Genomic DNA, 12841 nt, shown 5'->3' with positions numbered 1-12841 from the left:
GGGAGCCGCATTTACAACATCCCTGAGGGGCTCCCTGAAGTGGGGAGGCAGCAGGAAGGCCAGTGTGGCGAGCCGGGGTGAGGCACTACTGGCCCGAGCTGGACGGGAGGGGTAGGCAGGCCTGTCTTCTGCAGGGCTGAATAGTCTTTGCTCAGGATTTTGGTCATTATGTGGGAAGCAGTGAGAAGCCCTTCGAGGATATTAAACTGAAGATCATATGATAAGATCTGCATTTTCAAAGCTCCATTGGTTGTGCTGGAGAATTGAGTAGAGAGGGTGGGAGGAGGGCCAGGAACAAGGATGGTCTTCCAGGGATGAGGCTGCGTAGTTGAACTGAGAGATGTGGAGATGGAAAGGGAGAGGCATGGCTGGATGAGAGAGGTATTTAGGAGGTGAAATTAGCAGATCTTGGGGAGGAGCTGGCCATGGGAAGGCAGAGTGCCAAGTTTTCTGGCTTGCCGAGTTAGATGGAGGGTGGAACCATTCATCTAAACAAGAAACACCAGAGAAGAACCAGACTGGAGACCAGGGAGGTGAGGAAGGGAGTTTCAGGTACCTGTGGCATAATCCAAGTGCAAATGTCAAATAAGTTAGGTCCAGAGGTTTAGAGCTCAGAGGCTCTGGCTGAGCTAGGGAAAGAAATGTGAGAGTTGAGCTTTAGGAAGTGCCTGAAGGCATAGGTAGGGGTGAGGTCCCCTATAGAGAGAGGGCAGGGAAGAGGAGAGGGAGAAAGTCTTGAGAGGGACCCCCCTCCACCACTGCCATGTAATCACTGAATGAATGTGATGGAGAAGGGGGATCTGCAGAGCTCTCCTGTTCTCGCAAGCTAACCTCTGCACATCTGCATTTTAAAGGTAATTTTTCTGAAAGCAGAAGTTTTCAAGTGTGGAGATCCATCTTCAGTGATACAGATTTCAGGCAGGACGGAGGCAGATAGAGGCATCATGGAGCTGTCCTTTGACCAGCTGTGAGTTGAAGGATTATCTCAAGGATTAACTCCATGTCACATATACGACAAAACGGCCCTGGCTTTTTGTGATGTTCCTAGGCTGGCCGTGTAATCCGCAGGCAGCCCTTGAGGTTTTGACAGGCTAGAAGATGTGCCCAAGGTGACTCAGTCACTGACAGAGCAGGGATCTGAATGTAGGGCAGTTGAGTGCTGAGTTCATTGTCTCTCTGTTGTCTATGGAGCCTGTACATAGCCCTAGTGATTTGTGTTTGGGCCAGAGGAGTGTGACAAATGTCACCCCAGGAAAGAAGGGACTGGAAGCTTCTCAGCAGTGTCCCGTGCACCAGACCTAATTCCTCCTAGTCCTGAGAGCATGGCTGGTTTGTGCCAACTGGAGAGCTGGGATTTTGAGAGGTGAAGGAGAGCAGAGGTGGCGCCCCCCACTAAAATCCAAGTGGCAGGATATTTCCAACTTTCTTTTGAAATTTGACACACACATTGGCTCTAAACTCTAGGAGTCAGCCACTTGTGGGCTGAACGCATTAAAGCAGCATTGTCCATTGTATGCATTCTCCGCTGGGAAAGAGCTTTCCATCCTTGCATGGTGTGTTTATAATTTGAAAAGTTTGGCTGCTCTACTCCAGCTGTGGGAGAGCAGGAGAGAGGGAATATAGCAGAGAAAAATTGTGCGTGTGTACCCACGCCTCCGCTTTTCCTTTTTTGCTGTTCTACAGAATGAGGGAGGACTACAAAGGAGTAGGAAAGGTAAAATAACACGATGTCTCGATGGCAAACCATGTAGAGTGAAGAAGTTGCTACAGTTGGCTGGAATGGGACTGTACCACAGGAGAGAGCATTCCCCGCTGAAGTCCTTCGAAGTTGTGAAATACGATCCTGTTACTTGCCTATAGGCAAGTTCTCCCCCAGACCCTCGCTGGTACAAGTTTTCAGTTTTCAGCTCCTTGTAGCTTAACGGGCTACTTTAGAATGAGAGCCTAGCAGTTTCCTCCTCTGGACAGAGTAGAACGTTGATTCTCAGAAGATGGCCTGGGATTCCTAATGTGTGCAACTACACCCAGCCTTAATTAATTTCTGCCATTGGCATTAAGGCCAGGTGGCTCAGGGCCTGCGGGTGCTGGCCAAAGGGGAGGCCACGCCCTGTTTTTACAAAGAAGGCATAAGGGGAGCCACTCCATTCCTCACAGTGCCAGGCTCTTTGGGTTGCAGGGGACAGGAATGACCCTGCTTAGCTTAAACAAAACAGGAAAGCATTAGAAGTCTGTGGGTGACTCCCAGAACCAAAGAACAGCCGAGGAACCAGGCTCACCTGGCAAAGCTGGGGCTCCTCCAGAGACGCAGGCAACAGAGCTCTTAAGGGGCCACACCTGGCATGACTCCCCTCTTGAGTATTTTCCTCCTTCCTCGAATTATATGGTTGAGACCCAGACGCCCTGGGAGAGAGAAGGGGGATACTGTGGGGGGTGGTGTGCTTTGGTTGAGGAAGGCCAGGGCCCTCTGCTTCTCAGGCCTGTGTCTTCTGAGCAAACCTGCCTGCACTGGAAGATGTAATTCTTCACAAGGAAGTTGCGGTTCTGAAATGAGAATGGGCGTTCAGTGACTGGAAAACACCTGTCCGCTACGATCTGCTAGTGACATCTTGTGGGCTGAAATCGATTGACAGTCCTTTGAATCTGGAAGTTCTGCTGACAGTTTCAGCCTCAGGAATTTTGTTCAGCCTACTTGCTTAAGGACAGATAGATGGAGTGGGCAGTTGCCAGAAGCAGGATTGTTTTTTTTCCAGTTCTGTTGTTTGTTCATCATATGCATGGAAAAGACTTGAACAACCCTATAAATGGGGATAGACTTAGAGAGTTGGATTCAGAGTGAATTATGGCTCCCAGTTCACCCTGCAGCCATCTTCCAGTCCATCCAGAAGATTCTTAATGGGGAGGATGGGAAGAGAGGGCTGAAAGCCCAGGGCTGTGACCCTCAGAAGGGGGATGGGCACACAGATCCACGCACAGATCCCCCCATTGCTACGGGGTCAGTCTTTACACATGCCTTCTTTTCTGATACTTCTTTCAATCTTGCCCTTTAAAAAGCGGTCACGGGGCGCCTGGGTGGCGCAGTCGGTTAAGCGTCCGACTTCAGCCAGGTCACGATCTCGCGGTCCGTGAGTTCGAGCCCCGCGTCAGGCTCTGGGCTGATGGCTCGGAGCCTGGAGCCTGCTTCCGATTCTGTGTCTCCCTCTCTCTCTGCCCCTCCCCCGTTCATGCTCTGTCTCTCTCTGTCCCAAAAATAAATTAAAACGTTGAAAAAAAAATTAAAAAAAAAAATAAAATAAAATAAAAAAATAAAAAAAAAATAAAAAGCGGTCACATTTTACAAGGGCTTAAGCCAGAAAAGGAGGCCCTGAAAATCCAGGTGTCGGGGGTGCAGGGAAATGACCCGACAGAGAGTAGGACACCTCTGCCGTGTCTCTTGAATGATTAAATATAATATTAAGTAACAGAATGGATGTAGATTTACCCCATCTGCTGAAGTCATGCAAAGAAATTATTTCATCACAGCCTGGGAAGGCGTGGAAAAATCGGCAATCTCTAGAACAGATTTGTTTTCCAAATTTAAAACCTGCCAGGCCAGCAGGCTTGGTTTCCTAACTGGCTAAATCTGTAACGTGGAGTCTGATCTGGGGCTTTGTGGGACTGCGTGGCCTCCGTAGCTGGGATACAGTTTGCTCTTTTAGCAGTGGAGATGTCGAAGATGCTGTCCCCCCCCCCCCCCCCGGACTCCTGACCGTAGCAAAGGTTAGCGTTTCATTTGAGAGATCCCATCTGTTAGGCTCTCTTCCTTCTTTTGAGAGCATGGCCAAACACGAGTAGAAATACTGCCCGCTAAGAGAATGGTGTGGGCTAGTCAAGAGGTCAGGAATGTAAAGAGATTCTAGAGTCCTGTGTGACCAGTTTATTATAAAATTACTCTAGAAGGGATTAGAGAATGTCTTAAGCTACTTACAATATTTTTAGGAACTAGGGTGAGAGATGCTATTTGTGTACAAAATAATCCCATAAAGGAATGACTTTTTTTTTTTTTTTAAACCACACATTTATATAATGACATCTTGTAGCCAGCTGCTCTTACCCATCTGGCAACTTAAAGATTTCCTTTTAGTTTCTTTGATATAGAAATTACCTACCATTAGGTCTGCCACTGGGCCTCTTTAATTGGTACTAAAAGAGAGCACCTCCTTTGCCAGATCTGCTGTGGTTTCTGACGGAAGCTGTGAGTGACCAGCAAATCTCTGCCCCTGGAGTTGCAGAGAGAATGCAATTACCTTTCTATGTTCTCCAGAGGCTTTAGGGACTCAATTTATGAAAAGGATAACTAGCTCGTTGCTATTTCATGTGTGAAATTTTAATGAATTACTGGCAGTCTAATGGTTTTCTTCTTTTTTTTTTTTTTGAAAAAAACAAAACACTAAAAAGCCTGTTTTAGAATTTTTAACTAATAGCCCTAACGAGTATTTTTGATCAGTCTGTCATTCTTGTTTATTGCAATTGATGGATTTTTACTTTTTTGTAGGAATGCGATTTATGCCCTTGGGGGGTTTCATTTTATAATTAAAATGCTCTGCAAACCTTGTAGGTGTGCTCTAAGCGAATGCTCCTGTGTACACACAAATCTTTTTAGTCCTTACAGGTAATTACATCTGACAATAGGAAATGCCAGAATGCTTATTTAAAGAAGGGAAAGGATTCTAATGGAAGTGGGGGGAGTTTTCATTGTAAAAAGTCCGATGCTTTACAATATTATAAGCTCTTTCCCTATAGACAGCAGGTACAAAGCCTCAGGGGATGAACTAAGAGAAATTTGCTTTTAATGCGAAAAAGGGAAATAAAAATAAAAAAAGATGCTCATCTTCATTTGGTGGTCCTTTTCCGGTCTCCCGCCACCAGATTTCAGGACATTTTTTTTTCCTCCAGGGTTTGTTTGCAGCTGTCTGCCCTGTTACAATCAGTTGTTCCGTAATCACCTCGTGGGGGCTTCTCCAGAGACTCAGTCCACTGCAGTGCAGGGAATATTCTCGATTAACGTGGTGAGATTGCCATGGAGACAGATTGCCTAGTGTCAGGTCTCGCATAGTGTTGGGAATTTACAACCCCCAGACGTGTTTGTGAGCTGGACAGTGTAGTTACCAGGGACACTTCTGGAAGTCATTTTCTCGGTCCTTTGAAGGGTAGCAGTGTTTGGGAAAACCAGCTCTTGGTTCCTCTCCAGGCAGGAGCTGTGCTCTCCCACAGATGCCTGCTGCTTTTGTTCCTGCGTGTTGCTGCTTTGTTCTTCTCGGCCTGAACGGCTGCTGCAAAAAATAATCCTGACTGCCTGACCTTTGGAATATAAACTGGGAAGAGCGCCTTGTTTAGATGTAGCTTTGTGGGGGATATGTTGATGCTTTGATTCAGAGAATTGTTCAAGACAAACCAGAAAGTCTGCTATAGGTTTCAAATATTGTTTTAGTAATAATAAAAATAAACCTGAAAGGGACTTTTGTAGCTACATTGTGTTTTATTTTTGGAACTGAGCTACAGCCACAAAGGTATTGTGAAGACCTCAGGAACAGTAATCTCAGAATAAGTGAAAATAATTTATCTGCAAAGCCTGGAGAGTTGACAATTCGTTAGGGAGAGGAGGAGATAAGAGATGGACTTTAAACCATAACACCTTCAGCGTTTTTTCACATATACTATTTTAATTAAATCTTTAGAACAATGCCATGTCAAAGGCATTATTATTATTTTTTCTCCTTTACAAAAAGCAGATGAAGAGGTTAAGCAGGAAATGGGCTGGTGATTAATTAGATCAGTTAAAAGGTGCAGTGTGGCTCAGCGTCCCAGCACAACACTGGAGATGTTAATGAGGTTTGTTGATTACTTTCAGGGTGCCTCGTAGCAGCGTTGGTTGTTTGCTGAACTGCTCTATTCTTGGACCACTCTGGTACTTAGTGATGCTGTGATTGCTTTAGGGTCACTTGCCGCTAGGTTATAGGGGTTCATCCCTGGCTCCTACCCACTCAGATGGATCAAAACATGCCCTGGGCGGCTCCTTAGCACACCCCAGGCTCATAGTGGCACTGGCTCTCGGCCATGTGGAACCAAAGAACACAGGGACTATGTCTCTTCCAGATGTGTTTGTATCTTGCGTCTGTCTTGGGGCAAGTTGGCGTAGGATAATAGGATCATATTCTAGCTGATTTCCGGTCTAGTACAGTTAAGAAATTCACCTTCATCATGCTTAAGCTGGAAGATTAAACTTATGCCATACTGGAATGCCCTGTTGACAAAGTTCAGAAGGTAGAGCTGAAAAATTTGAGATACGGTCATAACCCAAATAGGAGAAGGATTTACCAAAGTGTTGGTGGTAAATTTCTCTGGAGAAGGAATAGAATTGGGAGGTAGAGGTGAAGGAGGGCTTTAGAGTTTTTGTGTATATAATCTATGGTTAGACAAAGATATATTTAAGTAAAACAAAACAAAAAAGTCCTTAGGAACTAGAATATGGTACTGCTTTGACAGCCTGTGGATTTAGCAGGCTGTAGAGAATATAGATCCTTTAATTGGATGAGATCCAGTCTGTGCACTGAGGTCGTTGATGGATGTTTTAAACCAGGAATTGGAACTGAATGAAATATTGATTTGGTTCAGGTTCAGTTCAAAGGCTACTCTGATATTCTGGTTTTGTTTCAGGTCAATAATTTTAGAAAAAGGCACAGGTACAGTACAGTCTAGTTGAGCTTTAGAAGGAAAAAGGGTTGGCTCAGTTTCTATTCAGCAAAGGAATTGTTTGTTCCAGGTTTTGCTTCAAATGGGACTGGTGAAATCATTGGATGTTAATTTTTTTTGACAGGAAAGTCTTCCTACCATTTTGTAATTATCAAGGGAGATAATGGAACCTGAAGCAGCAAAGCTAAGCCATCACAAAGCGTTTTGTTTATGTTGAGGCAAATGTGTGCAGTGTTCAGGTGGCTTTCTTGACGCATGATGCATACTGTTCATGAAGCCATCGATTAGGGGATCCAGTTCTGTCTTTTATCATTTATTTATTTATTTTTAAATTTTTTGGGAGAAGTTATTTCTGTCTTAGGGCAGTTTTCCTGGGGACTTTCCACCAGATGCATTTTATGGGCTGAGAACTGGGTGAGGCTTGGAACACTGCAGACACTCAGTGATTGTAGCAAACTGAGTGTGAAGTTGATGGTAAACACTGTGATGGAAAAGTATGTTTGGTTTTGCTTTGCTTTCCAAAAAGATGTTTGAGAGACTCAGTTGGGCCACATGGTTTTCATAGAATCCTTTTTCTGCGGTCTGTCTTTGCAAGGTGATTTTCTCAATGGGGTGGCCACTGACCAGCTTGAGAACTTCACTTTTTCCCTCAATTTGAGTTGTCAGATTTGGTATTGCTGCCTCCAAAGGCCTCAACAAAAGGCCATTCTGTAGATCGAGAAGGGCTGTGTGCTACTTTGCAAACTTAGAAGTGGTATGCAGGGTCTCTGCACGATATTCTGGATTGGCTGCTTCTTTTTTTCTTGGGTCTACTTGACATCATAAGAAATTATTCTATTTGAACTCTCCAGATGAGCCAATTAATTCTGACCTCCTAGGGGAGAGGATGGTAGTAGGATGTGTGTTTATGCTATGTCAGTCAGAGCTCCTGGGTCCAGGGCTACCCTGGTTTTCTCCTTCAGATTCAGGGACTCAGATTCAGAGGATTATGGCCCTGCAGTGTTCTTGTCAATAGTGGTGAATTTGTTCCTTGATTTGGCTGTTTCTCTTAATGAAACGGTAACCTAATTAATTGGTAATTAGGATACCTCAGAGGTCTGTTTCCCTGTGAATCAACCACTACATAGAATATGAGTCTAGTAAAGCCCCAGAATATTCCCCAACAGAAGGAAAGTGTATGCAAAAAGTTGTGGATGTCATTGCAAGCTGGATTAGTTAGGAGCTTGTGTAGTTGATGGAGCCAGTGTACTTAAGTGATGCATCACAAGAGGGAGTATTATATAGTCCTCCTCTTCCTTAGACTAGTTTGGCCAATTAACTACAACCTTTCCTGTCAAATAGAAAGAACACAAGCTATGACTCTCTACAACAGCTCTTTATTGTGTCCTCTACGTCTTTTCACGGGAGTGACTATTTTTGGAATTCCTCCTGTAGGGTTGCATGCTGAATTTCTTCAATCCCCAACTCCTCTCGTGCTTTGCAGGAGAAGCTGTGCCTGAGGATGAACAGATCAGTGCTAAAGACCAGAAGACCTTGGAGCCCTGCGATAACACCCCCATCATAGACAATATTGCTCCTGTTGTTGCTGGCATCTCTGCAGAGGAGAAAGAGAAGTACGACGAGGAGATCTCCAGTCTCTACAGACAACTGGATGATAAGGTCTGTAGCCGAAGATTATGGTCCTCACTCACAAAGATGAGAGGTGGCGGGTTCTAGACTGATTAGCCAGAAGCAGCTTCAAGCCCTGTGGGGGCGCTGATTTAGGGCTCCGGACTGATGTTTATGCCTGTCTTCCTAGTATCTACCCTAGCTCTTGATTGGGCAGACTCAGGGAACCTAGTTCATGTGGAACGGAAGCTTTTATGGAAGTTTGATTGGAAGACTAGAGAGTTAGTCTAGATAGACAGAGTCTTCACTTCTGGACATTATACCGGGGCTAATCACTGCAGGAGAGTGGGGGTGGTGTAAGCGTGCATGATCTTTGTTTCATTGTCCCTTCTATTCTTCTCTGGGCCTCTGCCTCACCTCTTGAAACTCCAACAGTAGTGCCAGCTATAGGGGCAGGGTGGTGGCTCCTCAAGCAAAATGTGTACTTTCATCATGCAGCTCTAAGGCCCTGGGTGAGGAACCAATGGTCGTGGTGTGTGGTCTGACAGGTTTCCTTTACTGGTAAATCTGTTTTCAGGGGCATACTCTTGAACGAAGTGGTTTGAACACGCTGGTTAGGGATGTCCAATTTTATGGTACACTCTGGGACTCAAGTAGTCATGTAAATGCACAAGATGGAACAGAGGAGAAGAGGCCTTGGAGAATGCTGTGCACCATTAATCCCCAGTGAAGGTCAGGTTAGGGATCCCAGAGGCATAGGAAATTAAATCGATGTTTCACATGATCTTGGCATATTGCCCTTGGAATATTCTAAATCCTTTCAGTTCATTTCATCAAGGTTGCTGGTATTTTTAGTCCAATTTAATCTTTTCTGTTGTGGGGCAGCTCAGAGTGTTTGGGGACACCTCTGGTTTGTCTGAAACAGCTTTGTTATGTTAACATTGCCATTAATCTTACCAGCCTGTCTATTCTGAGTGAGGCTCCGTCTGTATCTGTATCACCTTTACAAGCAGCATGTCAAGCTAGTTCTGCTTATCTGTGACCCTGGGAATTCGCATTGTGACGACAGAGTTAAACTGGGGGGACCGTACCTTTTTGGTAAACTATTTAATGAGACATTCACACCCAAGAGAGCTGGGCTAATTGCCCTTTAGGTGCTTGACACACTGTTATCCTTCCATTTCTAACCAGATATTATTATGCAAAACCTCAAAGTCAGAGAAAAAGGAGATCAATAGTAAGTTAACAATGTATGCAATTTCTTGATTTCTCCAGAGAAATGCTATTGTTTTAACATACTGTGATTTTTTTTTTTCATTTTAGAATTGATGGGTTCATTTTAGTAATCCCCAGAGAATTTTGAATGAGGGATGATGACCTGATTCTCTACTCTGTTCTCTATGAATAGACTCCTGTCATGGTTGGAATGGGGATCATTCACCTTGGTAGCATGAGCAAATTTCATTGATCTGAGAGAGACTTTAGAGTCTTAAATGCAGCTCCTGAAATGTAGTGATGAGGACTGGGTCCGAGTGAGGAAAATGCCATGCCTTGGGGCTTTTTGGTTGGTAGCTGGCAGAGCTGACCCTGGAGTTTCTGCCCCCTGATGACCAGCCCAGAACACTTCCTGTTGTATTATTTTCTGATGGTGTATGCTTTGAAGACCCTCAAACGCACACATTTTGAGGTTAGCATTTGTGGTCCCTCATAGGGGGTTGCTGAGATTGGAGAGGGCACTGAGCTCCTTAGCCCTAGAGGGCACCAAAGCTGGTGGTTTGACCTTAGTGACTACCCGTGATCTGCCTCATTATGTCTTTATCAGCCATCATTGTTATTTGTCCTCCTCTTAAAAGTTCTAGAAGGTATTTCATGCTTCTGATGAGATAGGTGGTTCGGAGAACACATAAGTTGGAACATGGCATCTTCATAGATTATTGAGTGGTAGAGCTGAAAGCATCTGGATCCGGATGAGAAGCTAGCCCAGGGTGGTTATGTGACTCCTCCCAAGTTCACATTACCTGCAGAGCAGGAATGAGGCTGTGTATCTTCTGGCTCCGAGTCCTGTGGTCATCCCGTTCGGTCTTAGCCTTTTAAACGAGGGACTTGTCAACCCTAATCATTTAGGGTTTAGAATGTGGTGGGAGAAAGGCTACATGGTCTCCTCCCAGCTGCCCCCCTCTACCGCTCTGTGCTGTCTCTCCAAGGGTCTAAGGACAGGTACTGTCCAAGGCAGTGCTGTGTGATGGAAAAGCATACACTTTTGAGTCAGACCTGTGTCTTAATAATGCTGAGACTTGGGCCGATGAACAGCCTACCCAGCTGAAGCTTTCTTTCTCATCTTCAACACGGGTTCACCCCAAAAAAGTTGCAGTGGGAATTAAAAGTTTCTAGTGTGTCACAGTTGCTCAATAAATAGTTTCTTTCTCTTCTGGGTTCTGTTTGCTTGAGGGAGAATCCCACCTTATGTGGTATCAGAGGTGGGGGGTGCAGAGATGAGTTATGAGCAGACTTAGAAGATGAGCAAGTTGGTGTTGGCACTGTCTCCTTTATTCCTCGTCTCCTGCCATCCTCATGCTCTAGTGGAAATGTGTGAGAGGAGTTCAGTGCAAGTAGAAATAGAAGTTGAACCTCATTTCACTGAGTACCATTGCAACAAAAACATTTTTATAATTAAAGGTGGCCAGTGATGGGCTGACAAGTCACCATTTCACATGTAAGAAAATCCAGGAACAAGAATATTTTCTGAAAAGTGCTTTGAAATCTGTTGCGTATGGACTAGCTTTTAATAGTCAGCATCAGACTGAGCACGTTCTAAGAAGTGCACTTGAATGTGTGTAGCTGTGGACTGCACGGCACATTGTATTCTGAAAGTTTTGAAAAAAAAATTTAAAGATCAATTCCTTGGAGAAGTTGCCTTAACAAAGCATTAAGTGTAGTTTTGGAAATATCTCTGGTACAAGTGATTCATGTCCTTATAATGTAATCCTGTTCTTCACATCCTTCCCAGACGGCCTAGTGGCCCTGGGTTTCTTACTGTACCTCAGAAATCACTGCACCTGGCTTGTCACCTGTCGGGGAGGAAGGCTGCGTCTTCAGGCTTTGAAATGAACACAGTGTGAGAACAAAGGGCTGGCTCCACCGTTCTGCTTCTCTTGTGATTTATATCGCTTGTAGCCATTGCTTATGTGTCCCAGGGGAAGGGATGGCAGCTCCCTGATGTTAAACTCCTGGAGTCTTTTATGTTAAGTTGTTTAATATTTATGTGCCAAGGAACATAAACACAAAGTTGTTCCTGGTAACTGACACTCTTAAGTTTATAAAGTAGAAGAGAAAATATGCCCTACAGAATAGTCTCCTAGTTGTGCAAGTACCATTTTCTGGCAGTTTCACTCTGGTGTAATTTCCCTAATTCTCCTGCCAGAAACCGAATTTGGGGAGGAGAGTCATGAGTATTTTGTTGAACCATTAAAGAAACATTGATGTAAAAAGTTCAGTAGAAACGGGGTCTCCCCAAACAGGGAAATAAGACCAAAAGATGTTCTACACAAAGGAAAACGAGATATAGATCCTGTAATACTGATTTTAGAATTTTCTTGCTCTGTGGAAAGCATTCGTCGTGATGCTGAGTCAATCTGATTTAAATGGAAGCATAGACACGACCAAACAGCCTAGAGAATATCCTGTGGAAAACTGAGGTCCTGCGCGCCAGGCCCTTGAGTTCACCCCTCTCACTTCACCCCCGGAAAAGGCAGAAGGCTCAGTGCAGGTTTTCATGGGCTGCTGTGAGAACGCCTGGGCCACACCTGACACAAAGAGCGACCCCATAATACCGAATCTGACTCTGCTTGGGGTTTAGACCCTGGAAGTGTTATCCAGTAGGATTTCCTCCTGTGTTTACGGGAGGCGCACTTGGAAAGCCAAGTTGCTCTTCACAGGCTAGGCTTCACATTTGCATCTGAATTCATGAAAATCTTTGTAGTGAAGACTGAGCTTCCTGCTGTTAAATGTTGTCTGCCCGCTGCTCTGCCCACACTGGCTGGCTGGTGTCTGGGAGAGGCAGAGACGTTTGCGCTGGGCAGTGAGAGGCGGACAGCTCTGGCTTTTGTGGCAGCAGCACCTAGTGGCAGAAAATGAGAGTGAGGAAAGCAGATTTGTCCGTGGGCAGATCATTTCCCACTTCAGTGACAGGCGGGAAAGTAAGCATTAACTTTCTGCATCCCCCACTTCCTTCAGTGTTTTTGTTTTTTTCAAGTGGTAAGAAAATTAACTTCTAATCAAGGGGGAGATCTGCTCATGCTGAAGATTAATTCTCTAGTGAATGTTTTTCCAGTGTCTGTAAGTAAGAGATTTGAAGTGGAAATACTGGTCTCTCCTACCGATCACGTGGCAGCATTCCTGGTCATTGATGTGTTTGACGAGATTTGGAACGTGAATATATTACAGTGCAGATGGTTAGAAATTCACTCCCTTATTTTTTCTTAGCATCTTTGAATTGGGAGGGATA

General features: G+C 44.7%; 1 protein-coding gene across 1 annotated transcript in view; it reads left to right on the top strand.

The window, feature by feature from the left end:
• Positions 1-12841, top strand: part of KIF5C (kinesin family member 5C) — a 166294-nt gene that overhangs the window by 96162 nt on the left and 57291 nt on the right. The window contains exon 12 of the mRNA XM_049616144.1: positions 8213-8388. Within this exon, the coding sequence (XP_049472101.1) occupies positions 8213-8388 (176 nt within the window). The remainder of the gene's footprint in view (positions 1-8212; positions 8389-12841) is intronic.

The sequence above is a fragment of the Panthera uncia genome, assembly GCF_023721935.1.
Source record: "Panthera uncia isolate 11264 chromosome C1 unlocalized genomic scaffold, Puncia_PCG_1.0 HiC_scaffold_3, whole genome shotgun sequence".
In the NCBI taxonomy this organism is placed as follows: Eukaryota; Metazoa; Chordata; class Mammalia; order Carnivora; family Felidae; genus Panthera; species Panthera uncia.
This window is presented reverse-complemented; position numbering and strand designations above follow the sequence as displayed.